The following is a 22718-nucleotide window of genomic DNA, read 5'->3' on the forward strand; positions in this document are numbered from 1 at the left end:
GAGCGGCCGAAACGATTGCACCCTCCACGCAAAAGCGGGTTCAATAAACCCGTATGGAATTTATTTATTTTTATTGAGCATATCAGCCCATCCTGGTCCTCTCTGCATAACAAGGCCTGTATAATTAAACCATAAATTTCAGTGCGCTCCTTTAATTACCACAGACAATGTCAGGAGGCAGCAGAGTAAACAAATGGCTTTGAAGTGAGCAAGGAAAAAAAAAATGCTTCGACACAGCAATGGAGAAGCTGTTCATTTTGGTAGGGATGTTGTTGCACTTGAAAAGGATGAAATGTTCAAAAGAGCGTACGTGCACGGGGAGTACAGTATGTATTTTCTTTCCCCTCCCGCCTTTCCTAAGAATGCTTTTGAGGGATACACTTTTGCTGTAGAGTGAAAGCAGGAATAATCAGCGTATCGCTGCAAGCATGACAAAATGCAAATATGTATATTTGGATGAGCATGGTACACTTGTGACTACTAATAACGTGTGTTAGGGAGTGTGTGCGTTTGTTTGCATGTGTGTTTAAGCAAGAAAACACAAAGGGTGTGTTTGTGTTTGCATCTAATTTACAGGGGACCAGAGGTTCTTGTCCCTCTTGACCATAACTGGAGACGTCTGCGGAAATGTGTGTCTTATACACATATATCTGTGTGTGTGTGTGTGTGTGTGTGTGTGTGTGTGTGTGTGTGTGTGTGTGTGTGTGTGTGTGTGTGTGTGTGTGTGTGTGTGTGTGTGTGTGTGTGTTTACGTTTTAGGTCAATGTCAACACACAGGCCTGCTTCTCAGCAGCTTAGCTAATTACACAAGGGCCCTGAAGGCCACTTAGAACAGGTTAGCTAATTAACAAACAGGCTGATTGCAGATTAATTGAGAGGTGTTCCTAATCTTCACCCCTAAATGCAATGACAAATGCTAACTGGCGCTAATTAGGCCGGTATGGAGAGCCGAGAGTGGAGGTTGTATTTACAGTTACCGCGGCTCGTATGGATGTGTGGCTTATGTCCAGCTGCCTCTCACAGATCTGCCAACAGGTTACACAAAGGAACCTTCAGGAAAACTACTGGGAGGTTAAAACATGGTGAGGACAGCTTCTTCAACAGACGTTTCAGGTTGTACCTCATGGTGGGTTTAATATTTACAGAACATTAATACTAGTTATTTACATGACAGAAGAACTATTAATAACGATTTCAATACCTTTTTATTTGCTATTCTAATTATTTCTTTGGTATTATTATTATTACTTCAATTATTATTGCATTGGCAGTAAAATAGTAGCACATTATTTTCCATATTGCTTGCCGTTTTTGCTATTTATGGTATCACATTTGTATACTTGTTTTTAAATCTCTCTGCCTCGAGGTTACCTGAATCTTCCCTTCTGAAAACTCCCTCTCACATTTTCACTGAAAGCAGACTGTTAAGACTTTAATGTTTGCAGTTGACCTTTCATTGTGTGTGTGGGTGCATTCACGTCTGCTCCAGCATGAATGGTGTGTGTTGTACATGAAACCTGAGACGGTGTCAACACAATGGGTTACGGTGGATTACAATCGTAAAATGAGGAGAAATAGGCCCCTCAGCAGGGATCCGAACCCGCACCCATCTGTGGATCATCACCTGCCAATAGAAAATAGACTTTGCCATACCCCCCCCCCCCCCACACACACACACACAAACAATCTTGCAATTTTCACAGCCACTAAAACTACTCCCCAAGGCCCGACTTCTTCCAACTTCCATCTGCCTGGATAAATTTATCATACCGCTCCCCTGTCTATCACCACACACCTGTGCCTTTTAAGCTGCCCACCCTCACAAAACACACACACACGCACTCAGATTCCACCTGGCCTCTTTCAACCTCTGACCCCACCCCTCACCAAAGTCTCCCTCCTTCCTATAATCCCCCCCCCCCTCCATCCATTGACTCCATCGCGTCCTTCTTTCTTTTACACCACCTGCGCTTTTAAATCCCCACATCAGGATGGACCATTTTACCTGAGCACACACTCGAACGCTGCCAATAAACACACACCGAACTACCTTCGCGTAAACCCCTGCACACATCTTTACCTAGATCCCAGGAAACACACACAAACATAAGTATGTACAAACACACACACATGCACTGTCCCTGACAAGACAACAGCCAGCAGCAGCTGCCTCCATCTCCTAGCAACAGCCAGCCTGATAGATGACCCAACGATGGATAATTACCGTAAATCACCACAGCTCACACACTAAAGGAGAGAGAGGGGCGAGAGAGCTTGAGGAAGACGGAGAAAGAAAGAGGGAGGGAGGGAGCGAGAGAGTAGGGACTGAGAGGGATCAGAACTAGAGGGCTGGGACTGGTCATGTGTGCACTAATGCACCTTGATGAGCTCAAATTCATCTCCCTTTTAAAAGAACACACACACACACACACACACACACACACACACACACACACATGCAGCCTTGATTGCACAAATGCACATGTCTCATGTATCAACACAATCACTCACATACACACAAATCACACACACTCCTGTATGTAAACAGGAAAAAGAAAACTATACGTCTGCATATACACAAATGTGTGTGTTCACTTTGTCGTGGATACAATCCACAAACACACTGGAAGCATTGTTGCTGTATTGTGAAACTGCAGGCTACGTCTCCCTGCAGAGGTGCTTGTCAGTCACAGATTCACATCTTTTACTTCAAGGTGCCAATCAAAGGACAGAAGGTGCTGTAGGGTGGATCTGAACACAGCTGTGTCCAACAGGAAAACAATATAAGCAGAAAACTGCTGTTCATGAATACTTACAAAAAAACCCAAAAAAAAGTTGTTTTTTAAAAAAAAAATTGTTTTTATCAGTGTCAGAAATCTTTATTGTTAGATACCTAAACGTTCTCCCGATGTGCTCCTTTTTAATCTTTTATTTAAAAATAAAGTCCAATATTTGATATTTTAACTCCCTATTGACGATGATGAAACACATTTACATAAAGCCGTACCAAACTGAAATGTAATCCCTGAACTCTAAATTTAGCAACATGACAAACTACCTCCAGAAGTTTTAAATAATTGCACTCTGAAGAAAGTTTACCCCAAATTATCAACAGATCTTCGATATGCACAAGCAGCTGCTCCATTTACCTCCCTTTCATTTTCAGCTCTCCCCGACATGCAATCTGTCCCTCTCCTTCCCTTCTTTCTTCCCTCGCTCCCCCCTTCCTCGCCCATCTCCCTCCCTGTGCGAGTCCTGGCTGCTGCAGACATTTGATCTGGCTGCCTTGTGATAGATTGACAGGTAATGAGGAGGTTGAAGGGGCGTTGGAGACAGGAGCAGGTGTTCAGCACAGTCTTTTTGGCCAGCGCTAAGCTGCCATGTCCTTCACTGCTGCACCGCACCACTCGGCTTCCTCCCTCTCTCACTCATTCTTTCCCTTCTTCTTCCCCTTCCTTCGCTCCACCATCCCCCCCTTTTTCTCTTTCCTGAGAGAAGGGGGACTATGCAATCCATCACGCAGTGACACAGTCGGACATAGACTGTCTTTATATGGGGAAAACGCATGGGCCGTGGAAATAAATAGAGAAACGAACATCGAGTCCCATGCTGGCAACAGCAAACTAGGCCTCGGACTGATCAGTCAAACTGTGTCGAGGAGACGATGAGACTGATCTGGAACACCCAGCGTATAGGAGACAGATACGGGCTTTTAACATGTCGATACTGGCCCTCACATGACTTTTATAGTGTTAAAAAAGTTACATATTTCTCTTTAAAACAGCATTTCACCCATGACTTGACTACAAAAGTCACTTGAAGGCCAAACTAATGAAAATTATTTTAGCTTTAGTTGCTCTTACAAGCAGGGAATTCATGTGTCATTGCAGGATTTACAGAGTTAAGTGGGTAAACGTTACATCTCTGTACTAGAAGTGGGCAGTCTTACTGCCTGCACAGTATTTATCGGTGTGTATCGCTCGAACCCCACACCTATCTGAGTCACTCTACATTTTGACCTGGTTCAATCCTGCTGACACAGCAAAGCATTGCTGTGCCACGTATCTCACAAACTAAGGAGGAGGAAGGAGGAAAGAGGATTACGATGAACGGGAAGACGAAGCAGTAATCTGAGGATGAGGAAAAGTGAGGACAAGAAAGGATGCAGTAAAGAATGTTCACTTTGCTTCTTATGTTGGAGCGAAGTGTTGAATCATTGCTATGATGTATTTAGGTGTTGCTTTGGTTGAATTTCACAAGCAAACCGCAAAAAAAATCCATCAACAAAAGCCACAAGGAAAGTTTATGAGCTTCAATGGTCGGGAATTTGGTGCCGGAAGATTCTTGTTTTCTAAAACTGAACATGTCGTTAACCTAATTCATAGCAGGTTTAATCCAAAATGACCTCAGCTCCTTGTGGTTGGGTTAGCTGGTGTAATTTTGACTGTGCTGGGAAGCTTCTGCTTCGTCCTGTTTCTGTGTGACATATGGCCACACAGGGTCTGAGGTAGAAACCAACTGTTGTATCTCTGAAACAGACCTTGAATGCAGTAAGGGTGGAGCTTTGTATCGTCGTCACAGGAGCCGGCGGGAGAAAAACAAGGCCCCGGCCTACAAATCCACCCCTCCAGTTTACTACCCAACATTAAAGGACATGTCGCCCTCCTAAATCAGCGCAGCGAGAGGAGACAGCAGGGCTAAAACAGGGAGCATTTCCATGTTCCCTCAAACATTCCAGAGAGGTGAACGAAGCACTCGACCACCTTCCTCCGGTTATGTCAACATCATAGTTCAAACATTTCGAGATTACGCACCACATGATGGATGCCATTGGCTTGCTGTTATGACGGACCTTTCTGAATCAAAAAGAAGGTTGGAAGATGCAGAGAAACTAATGATTTGTGTTATCGAGGTTTTGTTTTCATCAGCATTCCTACAAATGGATTCAATCACTGAAATCCGGCACCTCGTCGGCTGCCTGACCGGCTTCCTTCCTTATTCATAGCCAAAAAACAGCTTCACCTGGACAGTCTTACGGTTTAATTATTTAAAATAAAACCAGATAAGAGAGTATAGAATTAAAGAGGAAGCCACCAAGCTTAAAATTAGCCTTTCCCAATTGTCAACCTACTCAAAGAGAACCTGTTCTCTGAAAAAAGAAAAAACGTCATTGACGTGCAATCACATTCAAACACACTCGCCTGTCAGTTTATAACTCTCCTACTCTCACACACACGCAGACACAATCACACACACACGCAGACCAAACATCGTCCGACACACAAATAGACACCCACACATGCACACTTTTTAAGCCCTCGCCTGGCATCAGCTGTCACACAACCTGTCTCGGAGAACTAAGCAGAGACAGACGCTGTCAACTTAGAGTGCCTCAAATGCCCACATCCAGCCAGGCAGAGGAGAAATCAAGCCTGTCTCCCAGTATAATTTGCGCTAATCCTTCATGGGAGATAGTAAAGTCTATGGCATATCTGCCTAATAGCATCAGTCACCGGCAGGTTCTAATCTCATATTTAGACCCATTTCCATCACGGACTGACGACAAAAGCACCAGCACAAAGTGTGATTACCTTCTTATTTTTTACATTTCTACATGACTTGACTCCTGATAATGGAGGGGGGGTAGGGTTTAAAAACACGAGAAGCTAAAAACTTTAAGGTTCTTTTCTTAGTGGAGAAAGAGGAAAGTCATTTCAGGCAACTACAAGACAGGTAGACAGAAAAAAAAGGAGTAAAGTAAGTGGCGAACAGTATCAGGAAAGAAAAAGTGGAGGTAAAGAGAGTGAAAACCTTTCAGTCAAGAGCCTGCACAGACTCACAGACACATTAACACATCCTCACGCACACACACACATTCGTATACACACACACACACACACACACACACACACACACACACACACACACACACACACACACACACACACACACACACACACACACACACACACACACACACACACACACACACACAGACACACACACTCCCTTTTCAAAGCGTTTACAACCTGTGGTGTTTGTCCTGCTCTGCTGGCTGCTTTACCACGTGCATTTGAATGCCGACTGGAGTGCATCCCTCTCTTTCAGACAGCGCCATAAAAGACGACACACACAATGAGGGCTCTTTTCAGGCGAGTGGGGCTGCCTGGGGGTAGGGAAGCACCTCCAAAACCGCCACAGCACTTCAACTCTCAAGGCACAATGAGGTGCTAAGCCTTGATGAATAATGAGATATTATTCATAAAGATGACAAACAGAACAGAAACAAACTATACATAGTGCAGGGATGAGAAGTCCTTTAGTTGCAGCTTTCCCCTTCCACAGAGTGTGTGTTGACTGTGTGTCTGGGTGTGTGTGACTCTCTGAGAGTGACCTGGCCAAAGGAGGGAGACAAAAAGAAGGGGAGGGAGCGGAGGGATCCTAATGAAGCCGTAAATCAGAGTCCGATGAGAACACAGTCTGAAGGAGGATCACATCAGTGGAGATCAATGCAGACAGCTCCACACACACACACACACACACACACACACACACACACACACACACACACACACACACACACACACACACACACACACACACACACACACACACACACACACACACACACAGAAGAGAATACGGATGAGAAACAGACGGATGCAAAAATATGTTCCTGCTCAGTTCCTGACTGAGGGAGGCTTATGAAGCTAAAAGCAAGTACATGAGCATAAGCACACCCATTCATTTGCAAACACACAGAATGACACACCACACACACACACACACACACACACACACACACACACACACACACACACACACACACACACTAACACACTCATCTAAAATCTATTAAACTTCACTCCATGCTGCCCCCCTCCCCCAAGAACTCACCCATGGGCTCAGAGTCCCACCTCCTTGTTCAATCCTGCTCGTCTGAATAATATCTGCTGTGATGAATGGCGCTATAACTCTGATATCCACAATCAATCTCTGCTTTAAAGACACATCCATCTTCTGTAATGCTGAATTGGGTGGAGGGGGGTGGGTGGGGTGGAGGAGGTAGTGGGGTGCTCGCCTGACCTCCTAGAGGGGGAGCGAGGGTGGGGTGAGGGGAGGACTCAAGGGTGCTGATGGAGGGGAAGAAGGGGAGTTGGTTGTATGCGTGAGTGTGTGTATGTGAGGGGGGAATTGAGTGATGTCTGTCAGCTCACATCTGGCTGCAAAAATAAATGAGGCTTATGAAGACAAATGAAAAGGAGGGGAGGCCGTCTTTCCAGTCCCCCCACCTCGCCGACACACACTCACACACACAGGCGGCCAAAAATGCACTGCGAGGGGCAGAGAAAGGACGTGAGGAGACAAAGAGGGGAGAGGGGGGGAGGCCGAGTGGGAGAGGTGAGAGGAGATAGAGCGCATTCATTCATGTAGTCATGCTTCACGGACAGTTATTTTGCATCTCAGAGCTCATTCCCTCGGTCTTGATCCCCCTATAAACACTGATGTTGTTGAATACACATGTTAGTTTGGTCAACATGAGTTGAGTCGCCCGTAGGTGCCAAAATGCGCCTCATAGCTGAAGCGAATATGTTTGAATGTGATTTGTTTATGTAGCTGAACCCGACTGCTCACTGCAGTCAATTACAAGCTTCTCCTGCTGAATGCACTTGAACAAGGAAATAACAAAGATATTCAAATGTCCACTCTGAGTGAAAACTTTCAGCCGTGGTCTCACACCTATGGCTGTGTGTACACAGGAGGGGGCAGGGGAGGTATTTAGTGAGGGCTCAAAGAGTGAACTATCCATGACCTGTCAGGAGGGTCACCCTTCGGTGACACCGCCACTGAATATTCTTCTTAATGGTGTACCAAGTCTTTTAACCCCTGCAGACAAAGCAAGGAAACATTATACTGTCGGGAGGGCTCCCCCACTTCTTCTTTTTTTTCTCTGTTCCCCCTTCACTCACTCTTCAGCTCAACACCTCGTCCTGCCCTGAGTTGGATTTTTAATTATTAAAAAGAGAATTCCGCCCGGAGTTTTTCAGCTGCTCTTCGGGTTGTCTGACGTGGCCGGATTCTGCACTGTGAGCGACAATAAGTAGAATGTTTTGTCATGTTGGTAATTAAAAAGCAAAAGTGAGTGAGCGGTCACAAGTTTCAACGAAGACGTATTCTTGCAAGATGCCTCAAAATTGTATGCATTTCCAAAGTCTCTGTATTTAATACTGGTAGCCAGTAAAACTAGTGTTAGCTTCATGTAAAAACTTGTACTTATTCTTTGGGGTTTAGTTTCTGGATAAATTCACGTTGATTTTATTTCATCTCTTCTCATTCATAGTTTGACACCATCTATCTAGGTTGGATTTGCTCTACAGAAAAGGAGGGGAACAAACATGACAACAGGGCCTGCTTGACTGCATTAAACACAGGTAAGGAGCTAAATTACAGTGTTCAAGCTTTGGCCTTTCTAAACGTCCAATCTGCCCGGGTTGGAGGAAAGGAAGGGCGCCCAGGTGAGATAGTTTATTGATTCTGGAAATGGCTGGAATGGAGTTAACCCTAGCTGAGGCTGATGATGTGGGTGGATGAAGGGCTGGGATGAAAGGTGAGCCGATGATGGATGAGCGGAAGCTGGAAATGGAGTGCACGTGGTGAGGTAAGACATTAACACAAAAAGTGGTAGATAGGCATGCCGTGACCGGACTGACACCGCTTGCGATTGTAACCGACACGTCGGTTTACAACAGGCATGCCTATGTACAAGCTGTTCGGCAGCGTAATGCGTTCTTAAATGGGCCCCCAGTGTTCAGTGCCGTGACCCCGCAGACCCCCGACTGGGGCCCGACCAGCCAGGAAAGCTGTAATCTCTCTGTCAAACAAGTCTTCGGTAGCAGGTATAGAGTTTGAGTGTGTGTGTATGTGTGTGTGTGTGTGTGCGCATATAAATATTTCCAGACCACGAAGAGATAACATTAAGGAAAACGACAGCAAAGAATCATGGGTGTGCATCCAGCTATTCTCTAATCAGGCTACAATAATAACTAAACTATACAGTAACTATAGAGTTAATTGTATTTAATCACATCAGTAATAGCAAGAAGATTATTGGGTGATCATTGGGTGATCATTTTATGAATGGCTGTATGAAAACTGGTTTAAAATTATAGTTGATTAAATAATTAATCTAATCTTCTTTTCTTCAAAGTTCACCTGACTTTGGTTTTAAGGTTTAGCCAGTGCCTGATGTACTCTGTACACACACACACACACACACACACACACACACACACACACACACACACACACACACACACACACACACACACACACACACACACACACACACACACACACACACACACACAGCAGCTGAGTGAGAGTACAGGGAAGACAGAAAACATTACAGGGCCCTTTTTTTCGGCACAAGGCAGCGAGTAGGGAGGGTGGAGGTGGCCGGGGAGGGGGGGTGAACAGCGGGGGCGGGCTGAAGGAGTAGAGATGAGGGAGGGAGGGAAGGAGGAAGGGAAAGAGGGAGGGTTGAGCGTTGGAATGAACTCTCTCAGGCTTTGTGGTGCACGTTTCCCAAGGCCCCCGCCTGGCCCCTTTGATAAATGACACATGTCATTCTGTCAGCTTGTGACACTGCAGCTGGGAGGCCCTGTGATGTATGGCTCTGCTGAAAAAGGAAATCAACTTTTTTCCCTTCTCTCTCTCCCTCTCTTTCCGTCTTTCTCCCTCCCTCCTTCCCTCATCGTCCTGAGTGCATGGCCTTTTTATATGAGGATTTAGGTTTCCTCTGGTCCAGTAAGCCCCCACCTTACTACCACCACCCACCCCCCCAATCCTCACACACACAGGAATAGACAGGCATGCATGAAGTCAGGTTGCGGCTGGTTTGTTCTCTCGCACAGGCACACACACACACACACACACACACACACACACACACACACACACACACACACACACACACACACACACACACACACACACACACACACACACACACACACACACTCACTGTGACGCAGCTATTATGATCGTGTTCAAAGCCGTAACCCGAGGAAAAGAGGGCAACGCCACATCGGAGGTGGATTCAGGATTTATGGGCGAAAAGCCGAGGAAGTAAACAAAGTACACACTTTTTAATAGGCGGGGGGGGATTCCGGTTGGGCAGGATGGCTGGTGTCTCCCACTGGGTCATCTGTCATCCATGTGTGTGACTGGAGCAGGAGCACACACAGCTCTGGAAATGTTGCGCATACACACACGTACGCACAGACACACACACACTCCCACAGGAACTGGGATGGACTGAGAAAAGTATACCACACACACACACACACACAGAGTTACACACGGGCCTACAGTATACAGTATATGCAAGCAGATACATATTCACACACTCAAGAGGACTTTTCAGAGCAAATATCCATACTATCAATCTTCAAACAGTGAGGAAAAAAAGGAAAAACAAAGACATGATGAGATTTTATTTCAGAGGGCAAATGAGTCTAGCCAATGAGCTGCTCCCGTGAGGCCTGCCCTAACCCTCCCTTCCTGGCAGATTAGCCTATCACGGCATCCTATTGACCTCTCCACTCCATGCGCCGCCCACGCAACCGGTTAGCCAGCATAAAGAAGACCAATCTCTCTCTTTCCCTTTTTTCCCTCCTGCGTACTCACTTTCTTCCTCTCTCTCTCTCTCTCTCTCTCTCTGATCATATCCTGGTTCTTCCTCTTCCTCTCTCTGTGTCCTCCCTCTACCTCTCTCTCTCTTTACACCCCTCCTCCCTCTCGTTTCTCTCTCAACGGCTAACCTGTTATCAGCACGTTGGAGATTTAACAGCCAAAAAAAAAAAAAAAAACAGGCGAGCTTGAGTCAGGCGTGACGGAGGGACGTTTCCCAGTGTCGCTTCTCAATATTTATGTCCCCCCCCCACACACACACACACACACTACTACAAGACACACATAGATTTGGAATCAAACAAATATCTTCGCTGGTGCTTACTCAGGTGAAAAATCATGATGAGGTGACGGTTGTGTTGGTATGAAAACACAGGAATGAGGAGCAGGATTCAGGCCATTCAGCTGGCTGCATAGACACTAATGAGTAAGAGTTCACTATGTGTTGCTATGGGGACCAGGGCTACTTTGACTAAAGGAGAGCAAAAGAGCGAGAGACACAGAAAGACAGAGAGGAGGACGAGAAAGAAAAGAGCATGAAAAGGAAGGAGAAGTTGGCGAGGCTCCAGGAGACGAAAGGAGAAAAAGGAGGGTCAGGTGTATTGATATATTTGTTTACTAATATTTATCATATGTTAAAGAATGAGCCATACTGCAGATATATGTTTCATCATCAAATTTTTTTGTATGAAAGGTATAAGCTCTTTAAACTGCATTTAATTTAATGCAGCGTTTTGATTGGATTACACAACAAGGTAACAATATTTTTAGTGTTATTATTATTATCAGAGCTATTATTATTGGCTTATTGGCTTACAGCGTTTTAATATCGCGTAATTCTGGTTGAAACACCAAATGTTTGGAATTTTTGGTGGCATGAAAATTGTCAAATTAATACCATGCAGCATTATAAATATCAGCTATCTGCACCTTCCAGCAGCGAAACATTGATATCCGCTGCAGAAGACTCATGACTGTTTGAACTTAAATAGAATATAAAGTCAGCTGAGGAGGAGAGAAGCTGAGCCAGAGACCGACAGAGAAAGAAAGAGAGCAAACAAGACCCTGCGTCGTGCGGACTGTGGCCACCTGGGGGTCACGACCTGCCTTCGACCCCGTCAGATGTGCGCTCTGGCTGGGGTGGGTGCCGGAGAAGGAAGGGGGTTGGTATAACTCTGCTGCAGGACCGACACATTTATAAATGCCAGAGGGCCTTCACAATGCTGTCAATGGCACCAGTGCAGAAACTTTGTGTATGAGTGAGTGTGTGTGTGTGGTTGGAAAATAGGGGTGGGATGAAACCACCACTGGTATTAGCCCCCTCCCTGTTAACAAGCTGCCTCTGTGACCCACAGGATATTGCTATACACATGTAGACAACAAACACATGGAAAACACAGCGCCACTGCCACTGCAAGAACATTCCTGCCACTGATGTCCATCAACATGAATAGTGTAGCCACTGTAGCCACTTTGTTTTTGTTTAGTCTCCCCTTTACACAAAGATTGGTTTGAGTGGTTTGATTTTCTCTTTTAATCACAGCTGGAGGAGAGGAAGAAAGAGGCATGAGGAAATGAAGGAAGAGATACGACAAGAGGGGCTGTGTGTGTGGAGGAGTTCTTTTGGGGGGAGTGAGTTGCTGCACATGTTTCTGAGAAGGCGGCAATTTTGGACTCCAAGGTCAGCTGATAAACAGCACATTCACGAGTTGAGAGCGGAGGAAGGTGGAGAACCTGCAACCTCCCGTTCCCCCAACCCCCCTCCGCCACCAACACCACCCTTGATTCCTGCAATCGGAGCCAAGCATTCGGCTCAATTAATCACTGGAATTGTTACACCATGGTAATACCGAAAACAATCTCCATGATCACACGCACAAACAAAATTTCAAATTGCTATCATCCATCTCACCTGCCCCTGTTTAAAGCACAGGGGTGGGTGGGTGGTGGTGGAGGGGGGGTTAGATGGCTGAACCATTCGTTGGCCTCCCTTTCCCCGCTCCGTTCTAGAGGCCTGGCCAGTGGAGATGATGGTGAAAAATTAACAGCAGGCAGCCAAACAAGTGAAGTCAGCGGGGCGAGGGGATCAATGTTCGCCATCCATGGCGGCGGCAGCAGCTATGTAAAACACTTGCCTTAAGTCAGCCGCATCCGGTTAATATTTAATCCCTCCATCCATCTCCACAAAGAGCGTTTTCCTTTTAGCTTTAGCTGCCGTTTACTTTGATTACACACAGCCGTTTGGGGTGGCTGGGGAGTGTGTGTGTGTGTGTGTGTGTGTGTGTGTGTGTGTGTGTGTGTGTGTGTGTGTGTGTGTGTGTGTGTGTGTGTGTGTGTGTGTGTGTGTGTGTGTGAGTGTGAGAGGTGGAGGGGGGAGGGGGGAGGCAAAGCAGGAATGATAAGAGAGCATGGTGGGGTGATTTGCATGGGGATGGAAAAAATATTCTCAGGTTTGATAATCGCTCAGAGCAGTCTAGTGCCAGCGTGAGACAGAAGAGAAGAGGCAGGCTAGAAGAAAGAAAGAAATAACAAAAAAAGAGAAAGAAGAGGGAGAGAGAGAGGGAGAGGGAGAGAGAGAGAGAGAGGGAGAGATGTTGGGTTTGTGATGATGATAAAAAGAAAAGAAAAAAAAAAGAGTTGATGCAGAATGAAGCTCGGAAAAACAAACCAAATTTCACTCCGAGGGGTTGCCTTATTTAAAACAAGAGATATGCAAATAAAGCAGGAGTAGCGAAATAACACTGATATTATCTTCCCCGGTTATTTTCTGTGGCAAATGATTTCTAGGGAGGAAATCCAAAACTGTAACTCCCAAGTGAACATGCAAATCCATCTGCGTATTCCTGGGGAGTCGTCTGCGCTCACTCTCATGTTGCTTTTTCGCGTTGCTGTTTTTGCTTCCTCCTTCATTCGATTGAAGCATCTCATGTTTATTCTGCACCAACACTGAAAACTGCATTTATTACAGCAGCAAAGTAGAAACTACGCAGTGTCAACAGCATGACATGACTTCTAATTCATAGAACATATATGCATGTAAGGGGTAAATTATGTGATATTTAATTAGAAATAAAGCAACAGAAATGTGACACTAAACTTTATGTTTCCGTCTTTGTTACTCACACTGTCACCACTTGGCCTCGTCTCATACACGTAATGCTTTCTAATACACTCCAACAATTAAAGTGAAATTGAACTACATGCCACCGCACTGATTTAAGCCCTTAAAATGTTTTAAAATATGGCAAATGGAGAACAAACACACCACTTCAATTTCCGTTTCTTTTTTCCCTGTGAAGCCAGAAGCCTGTCGACCCCAAAACGTGTGTCAGCCAGCGAGTTTACTGGAAGGAGGCCTTCGAGATGGGCAATGGCAACTGTTCATTTTCTCACTCATTGACCTCAGCTCCCCACTTTACAACGTGGAATAAAAAGCGCCGCTGCGTTTGCCAACGGGGTGACGAACAGAGGATCAGGAGAACGGGCGTCTCGGTTCGACTGCAGCCGCTGCTTTGCAAAAGGTGAACTTAACTCACACTGTGTAGTAATGCACCCAAAATCCATATAGATCTGATCTGAAGCTTTACATTTTAAGTACATCTGTGTAAGTGTTGCATCTTCCTGGTAATATTTGGCAACCTGAGAGCGAAGCGGGCTACAAAAAGAAGTTTGTCCGGTTAAAGATGAACAAATACCGGACACTCCAAACCTCCACCGCCAGACACATCACCATGATCACTAATACGCCGAGCTATTGATCAGCACCAGTCTGCCGCTGGCTGCTGTTTCAAAGGGGGGGGGGGGCGAGAAGCAGGGCCTGCAGGGCCTGTGACAACACTGACAAGGGTAAAGTGTTATTTCTCTCACACGCCGACAGCTGGACAAGGGGGGCGGGAGCGGTGGGGAGCATTGTAGGGATGGAGGGACGTGCGCGTGAGTCGGGAGAAGTGGAGTGGAGGGGGAGGAGGGGGCGGGGGGGGGTGCATTCAGCCGGCCAGGCAGTAATTCTTAATTGACACCTGTCAGGATAATGGCGGCAGTCACAGCTGTTGCGGGAGAATTTGTCCATCGTCCCGTTCATCTGTCAGCTTTAATGCCCATCCTAAAAGCTGCGCACCCCCCGCCCACTCCCCCCCCAACACACACACACACACACACACACACACACACACACACACACACACACACACACACACACACACACACACACACACACACACACACACACACAGGATTCATCTCACCACCACCTCTCCCCATCCTATTCATCCACCCCACCCACCCGCAAACACCACCTTCTTTGATGCTGCCGTTGGACTAAACATTGGTGCCCACTGCCATCATCAAACACCCCTTCTTCCCTTCTCTCCTCGATTCCATTCAGTTATTGGAATGACAGAGAAAAACAGGCCGATTTCGTTAAATCGCTGTACGTATCAAATAAATAAAGAATGCAGTTTTACTTCTTCGTTCATTTGTTTCCTTTTCAACGGTTCATTTCACCAACAATCTTCACCTAATTTTGTCTGATGAGGTACAACCAACAGGAAAAAATCTGCAGTTTAAAAAAATGCTAAATATATATATGTATATATATATATGTATATATGTGTATATATAGATATATATATCTATATATATATATATATATATATATATATATAGATATATATATAAATTATTTTCCATCCTCATTTTTCACCCCCCACCACCAGCACTTCTCCCTCTTTTCTTGTTGCTTCTGAGTGGCAAAAAAATAAAATAAAACGAGTATTTATCCAGAAGAGAGGGATATGTGAGATGAGAAACATGCTGGAGAGTGGTAAAAAGCCAGAAATAAAGGGAGAGGGAGTGCCGCGAAACGAGAGGAGATGAGAGGTGCGTGGAAGAGACGGGGAGAGAGGGAGAGGTGGAGAGGCATAGAGGAAGAAGAGACGGAGGAGAGGGAGGAGTGCGCAGGGGTTGGGTGTCCCTGGATAGGGCTTTTGCTCTTCTGTAGTGGGCCCATCTCGTTTGTCTTGTTTGTTTGTTGGCATCAAAGAGCTGCCTCTCACTCCCCCTGCTAACTGATGTAATGAGTGGGTAAGCTACATGTTTTTTTTTTTTTTCCTGCGCCGAGGAATTCAAATACTTATTAGACAAAATATTCTGTAATTGCTCATCTTTTATTGATAGTAGTAACATGTTAAATTTGGCTCTAGCAGACTTTCCCATAGCCTCTCGAGGAGGCACGGCACTGATCAAGAGAGCAAATTTACCCTCGGCAAATGTAATACTTTACTTAAGAAAATTTGAGATGTCAATTTTTGTGCCTTAAATGTTGCATGACTACTTCTCTTGAACGCTTCCCCTCTTATTTCCTCATGTCTTAAATTATGTGCCAGAGGAAAAAAAAAAAAAGAAAAAAAAAAGGAGAAAACACAACATATCAACAGTTTCTCATTAATGAGCTCTTAAGCCTTACATCCCTGCTGTGGACCCTTAACAAAATGTAATTACTCAGCACAACACAAATATTACATAGTAATTAAGCACAGTTAACAGAGAACTGATAACGGCATCAGCGACGCCTTTTAGCATAGCTTTGACTCCTATCTGAGTTTCAGGAAAGTTTAAAAAAAAAAAAGGAGTTTGTTATGCTGCTGCAACATTGAAACATGAGAACAAAAAAAACAAAAAAAAAATCTTTATTTGGGGGGGAAATTGTTTTTCTGTGGCAGTCAGGAGTAAGACTGCTTGTCAGCCCAGTCCCAGAGGGCTGCTTTCTATCTGTTTCAGACTTGATTTTCTCAGACTTTTTTTTTTCTTTTTTGGATCCCATGACTTGCTGCTGTTTTTATGTGCTGCAAGGCAGGCAACAAAGCACATCTGGCTGCTTTAATGATATGATTTCCCATCATACTAAGCCACCTCCATTATGACCTCCCACAGAGACATGCTGGCTGCACTTAAGCGTTAGGTGTGTGTGTGTGTGTGTGTGTGTGTGTGTGTGTGTGTGTGTGTGTGTGTGTGTGTGTGTGTGTGTGTGTGTGTGTGTGTGTGTGTGTGTGTGTGCGTCAGTGTGTCTGTCTGACTGTCTGTGTTTACGGTTGATGGTGTGTATGTGTGTGTTTAAAGTGCAGCGAGGGCAACACACTGGCAGTGATGGTAGCAGCGTGCCCTGAGGGCAGCTTTTGTTGAGAATGGCCCGAAAAGAGTCAGAAAGAGAAAAAGACAAGAAGGGGCATTAGGGCTGCAGTATGGTCTGAAATGTACTCTTATCAATGTGAACAGGAGAAGCTTAACATGTTGTTAATGTATTCCGTTTGATTAGTCACTGATAATCGTTAATACAAAAAAATAAATAACCTGTTGATCTTGAAACCGCTTTGGTGATGTTAATGTAACTACTGTTTTTTGTACACACAAAATGAAAGGAGGGACAATAAATGTAAGAAACTAATACCACACACACACACAGAGAGGAACACCGGGGGCACTTGTGGTGACTCGAGGCATTAGGAGAGCGAGCTGAGCATGTTTGACCTCTGACTGGCTCAAATCCCAGATGTAAATTTAACTATTAGTTTCGGAGGGTGGTGCTGGAGCAAAAGTGGCTATCGACGAGGTCGATCGATGCCACCTGCTAGCGACACCGCCGCTCCAATTAGCGTAACCTCTATCTGAGTCCGACCGCCAAACAAACACACACACACACACACACACACACACACACACACACACACACACACACACACACACACACACACACACACACACACACACACACACACACACACACACACACACACACACAGAGGCTAAAGGGAACGCCCAGGAAACATACAGTACAACCGAAGGGTGGAAAATAAAGCAGGCTGCGGTGGATCAATATGTGTTCCTGCTCTGTCTGATATCCCTCCTTTTGATTTGGGAATAGTGCAAAGATATGACAGTCAGCAGTGGAAAACACGCGGCGCTGCTGTTGGGAGGTTGTTTTCCTGCTAATGTGGGGGAACAGAGAGGGGATCTGAAGGCAGGCCGGGTGCTAAAGAGGATGACTAACATGGCGTGGTTACCGTTACACTCATTCGAGTTATTCATTCCAGGAAAACCAACACCGGTCAGTGCTAAGCTACTAAACACACACACGGCCTCTTCTCCTCGTCTCTCTCCCCTTCTTTCTCTTCAGCACTCACATAAACATACACACGCTTTTTTTTTTTCATCAAATTCTAACTTCTCATTTCTCAAAAGCCGGGGAGCCTTTAAGCCATCGGAAGTTATAAGCCGCTCCAACTTTCAGGCCAAAGACACTGGTTCCTTTGCTGAAAATCAACTTTTTTTTTTTTTTTTTTTTATCAAAACAAGACTGTTCTAATTCTCAGGAAGGAGGGTGTTACTCAAATCCAGCAACATTCAAAGAGAGAAAACACACACACACACACACACACACGCACACGCACGCACACACACACACACACACACACACACACACACACACACACACACACACACACACACACACACACACACACACACACACACCTAGAGGCTATGCACTGATGTACTCCCCAGGACCCCGGTGCAGACAGACAGGGTGGGGGGCACATAAATCTCAACATGCTGATTATTTCGAGGGGAGAATATCACATAACAGCATCGTCAAATAAGAGCACAAAGGTCGCCGTGTAATCTTAGCTACCCCGGGCATGCAAAATCATTAATCCCAGGGCGCTGTGATTCTCCAGCTCGGAATAAACTGGAGGCCTTCAGCGAGGCGGCTGCAGCGGCGAGCTGGGAGGAGGACGTTCAGCCAAAGTGCGAGGGAGACAGTGTTATGATGTGCTGGTGATTTACTAGCAGGGGCTGCAACACACGCAAAAGTGTAAAAACTTCAACAGAACGTCTCGATTTTAAAAATGGTTCCTGGGATTGCTTTGGAGCGCTGATATATCAAGTGGTTAGAACAGGCCTGAGCCGTGTCATTAATATAAAAATAAATAAATCTCCTGCAACAGTTGAAGAATTTCCACTCGAACGTTCCAGACGAAAAACAAGAGGAAACTCATGAGGGCACGCTGCTGTTTCAACATGAAAATTATCGGCTGTTAACCGAACAGATTCAAATGAAAACAAAAGAGTGAGACGGGAGAAAATTAGAAGAGAGCAGAGGGGAAGGTTGCGATGTGCTGAAGCTGATCTTGCTTGCTTATTACAAGGTTATAAGAGTGGTGGGGGTGGCGGGGGCTTACTGAGGTCATTAACTGGCATTGTCTCCTGACGTGATTAGTCAGGTAGCAAAGTCCATTTGTCACCTGCACAGGCAAATTGAGTTGGTGCTGCACTAGGGGCTATAGGGACTGTATAATATCAACTTGATTACATCAAGGCAGCTGCGGACTTGACACCTTACTGAATTTGTCAGCATTAATCGTTAGGGCCTGTCACAAATCCATCAGCTCCACAGATAATTAGGGCTCTCTCTAATGAAGCCAACGGGAAGCAACCTTATCCCCACCACCATCACCACCACCCCACTCTATGCACACACACACACACACACACACACACACGCGCGCGCCCGCGCGCGCACACTGTCTTTCTGATAATTAACCATCGTACTCCAAAGATATAAGAACGACTATCTTATCTGCTCTTCTTCCTCCGGTAAGACTATCTGCCTTGGATGAAAGGCGGCGCCACTCCTCTCCTTCCTTTCCTGCTTTCCCTGCTGTCCTCGTCACCCTCAAATCAAGTCGTTTGGTGATGAAGCAAGGCTTAAGGAGTACTAACGCACACAGGAGCATGCATCTGTGCACAAACTAACACACGACAAGAGAAACTTGCTGATGCAGCTTTTCAAAGTTTCTGTCAATCGTGACTTCCTGTTTGGATTCCTTCATGCGAATTTTCCTGATAAAAAGTATAAATAGATAATTAGTGTAGTGAGTGCTTTGTTTTTAACTGTAGAAAATTTGAGATAATTTTAATGTGTTCGTTTAACACCGCAAACACACACACACACACACACACACACACACACACACACACACACACACACACACACACACACACACTTCAAAATAATACTTAAAACAATACTAAGAAAATTCTGCAAAATTTTAATTGAAAAAATAATTGTTGTTTCAACATCCAATTTGTCTTTATGGAACTTCAATATTTACTGAAAAATAATCAAATGATTAAATTTCAAGAAAAAAATTATTTGGGAAAGATAAGTGTTACAAAATGTCTGTTCTTTCTCAACAAGTTTTCACTGACGTGCACAATGTAAGAAAATGAACAGTAAAATTTGCATCACTGATGGTGAAAATCCACAATTTGAATCGTCGCTATTTCTGGTCTTGCAAGATATTTTATCTTTATGTATGATTTGGCCATGAAAGCACAAAATAAAACATAATGTGCCAAAAATTATTCTCCAAAAGAGGAACAAGGTGAGAAATAAAAAGAAACCTGGCCAGACATGTCTGCTATTGTTGTTTTAATTGTCTGACTCGTGAGATCCATGATTAGTCCCTCTATGAGCAATTTCCTCTTTTGAGCAGCAGCCCAGCGAGGAAGCCACAGGTCAGTACCAGCTCCCAGTGGAGCATCAGGCTAGCCTGGTGTGTGTGTATGTGTGTGTGTGTGTGTGTGTGTGTGTGTGTGTGTGTGTGTGTGTGTGTGTGTGTGTGTGTGTGTGTGTGTGTGTGTGTGTGTGTGTGTGTGTGTGTGTGTGTGAGTGTGACTGTGTGAATGTGTGTTAGTTATTTGCTGGTGGGATCGTGGTGTGGATGGTGTTATCTCTGACCGACCGTCATGTTCATAGGAGAATGGAAAACATACCGTTTGCCAAGCTGTGATTGACCATTACAACCCATGATGTGCATGGCGCTCAGTGGACAGTGTAATGGATCAATGGCTTGTGTGTGAGCGTTTGTGCGAGTGTGTCTGTGTGTGGTACGAGAGGGGAGGGAAAGGAGGGGTCACAGCGATGTCATGTTTTTCATGCCTCCATCTACATGCAGAAACCCAATGGGGGTCACTCTGCTCCCACCGCGGCTGAGCTTTTTTAAGAAGGATATTTTGCCAAAAAAAAAAAAAAAAAAAAAACACACAGGCACACACACACACACACACACACACACACACACACACACACACACACACACACACACACACACAGAGTGAGAAAAGTACAGTGGGGGTCGATATCTAAATCTGAATCCTTGCTTTGCAGTGTGGGCCAGAATATCATGTGAACACTGCTTTGCTAGAAAGGCAAAGGAGAAAGAAAAGAAGTTAAAAGCGAGCACTGGTTGCATGTTCTCCGTCCTACACTCCGTCTCATCCTCCTCCTCATCCTCCTCACCACCACCATCATCATCACCAGCTCCCTGCTTAAAATGATAAAAACCTGCTGAGTTCAAAGTCTTCGTCGGCTGGCCCTCCTGTTCGACCCGCTTTGCACCTCATATTTCAAAATCTCTTTAAAATTCTGTAACTGTCTTTTGTTCACTCCAGTTGTTAATGCCTAACTTCAAAGGCTCGGCCTCATTAGCACAGAGGTAGAAACCCCTGTCACTCATTTACATTTGTTTAAAGGCTGCAGGGAGACAAGAGGAAAAAGGGGGAGTCCAAATCCAAACCACTAGAAGTCAACCTTGTCGGTCCTCTGCCAACCACCTGGTTTTATCAGTTGGTCACATCGCAAATACCACACTCGCCTCCAGCAGTGGATATTGATTTTAATAGTGGACTGATTCTTACAGTGAATGTGGGATGAATTTGGATGGAAACACGCAAAAAGACTCAACAGTTATCTCTAAGAACAAAAAGGAGGGGATTCAAACACCTGATTTTTTTTCCTACAATCTATTTCAACATACACACCATGCTTTCATCTGCATTTAGTCCAAGAACATCCAAATAAACGAGTTGATTTTCCACCTTAATTTACAACTTATTTTTTCTTTTCAATTCCTGTTCGAAACAACAGGAGGGTTTTGTGTGTTTTGAGTGGCTAAACCTACCAGAAGCATGCTTGTCTTCATGGAGGGATTTATTGATGTTTATCAGGAATGAATAGATCAAAGACTGCCACATGACAGGCGATCAATCACGCATCAAATCAAGGATGGCAATCCTCTAATAAAATAGAAAGAAAGGAAAAACCGGCTCTCACCAGTTTTCTCCCCCTTCTTTCCCAGTCAATTATTCATCATTACTCACTCTTGAACCTCAAAACTCCCTTTTATCCCATAACATGCCATTTAGTTTATCTCACCATTCCTAATAGAACATTCCTGGCAAAGGAAGATTAAAAAAAAAAAAATCTCAAACTGGCATTGCGCAGATACGTACGTCATTTGCGCAATTAAGATACATTTTAAACACAAGTGTGGGTCAGGGGTGAGCTGCGCGGAGTGTTAATAACACAACAAAATTAATTTCAACAGTTGTAAAATAAATCGCAGCATGCAGCACAAGTGAAGAGTGTGATGTGGAAGGAGATATGTTCATGGGGCACTTGTAAATAAAAACTAGTTGGGATGGGAAATGGTCGCAATGGAGGGGCGGGTTATACCTGCTGATCGCCGCGGCTCTTGCTGCTTTCTCCTCGGCATAGTGACCGTCACGTTCCACGGTGCTTCTCATGCAGGAATTACAAACAAATCAAGTCTATCAGTTTTGAAAAATCATCCCGTTTTCGGGGGGAGGGCTGGAGTGTTTGATCTTGGAGCTGAAAATGTCAGGCTTCTTCTCAGATTGGCTGCTCTTTTGGGGTTTTAATAGCTGGATCGGCTTCAGCGAGAACAAGCTCAAAAATTACGAAGGGATTCGGCCAGCTCCTGACACCTTCATGTCCATTAAAAATCATCTTTCTTCATCTCTCTCATGGCAGGGTAAAAAAAAAAAAAAAAAAAAAAGAAAAAGCAGCAGCAAACCAGCACCTTGAAACCCAAGTTTTCAGTTCACTCCCTCTGGAAAAAAAACCCCTGATCTCCAGTGCTGTTTAGAGGGGGGGAAGATAGTTTGCT

The 22718-nt window shown here is 44.9% G+C and overlaps 1 protein-coding gene across 3 annotated transcripts in view; it reads right to left on the reverse strand.

Moving 5' to 3' along the window:
* The window catches only part of LOC138617781 (teashirt homolog 1-like), a 36780-nt gene that overhangs the window by 11710 nt on the left and 2352 nt on the right, over positions 1-22718 (reverse strand). For 2 of the 3 annotated variants that reach the window (XM_069693047.1, XM_069693046.1), the window contains exon 2: positions 22265-22718. This exon is cut by the window's right edge and continues 137 nt beyond it. The exons of the other annotated variant lie outside the window; for it this stretch is intronic. In XM_069693047.1, the coding sequence (XP_069549148.1) occupies positions 22265-22304 (40 nt within the window). In that variant the 5' untranslated portion in view covers positions 22305-22718. The remainder of the gene's footprint in view (positions 1-22264) is intronic. 3 annotated transcript variants of the gene reach the window in all.

This window comes from Brachyistius frenatus, unplaced genomic scaffold, assembly GCF_029030835.1.
Source record: "Brachyistius frenatus isolate BFR_SWC_R1_liver_20210118 unplaced genomic scaffold, ASM2903083v1 Contig_14, whole genome shotgun sequence".
NCBI classification, from domain to species: domain Eukaryota; kingdom Metazoa; phylum Chordata; class Actinopteri; family Embiotocidae; genus Brachyistius; species Brachyistius frenatus.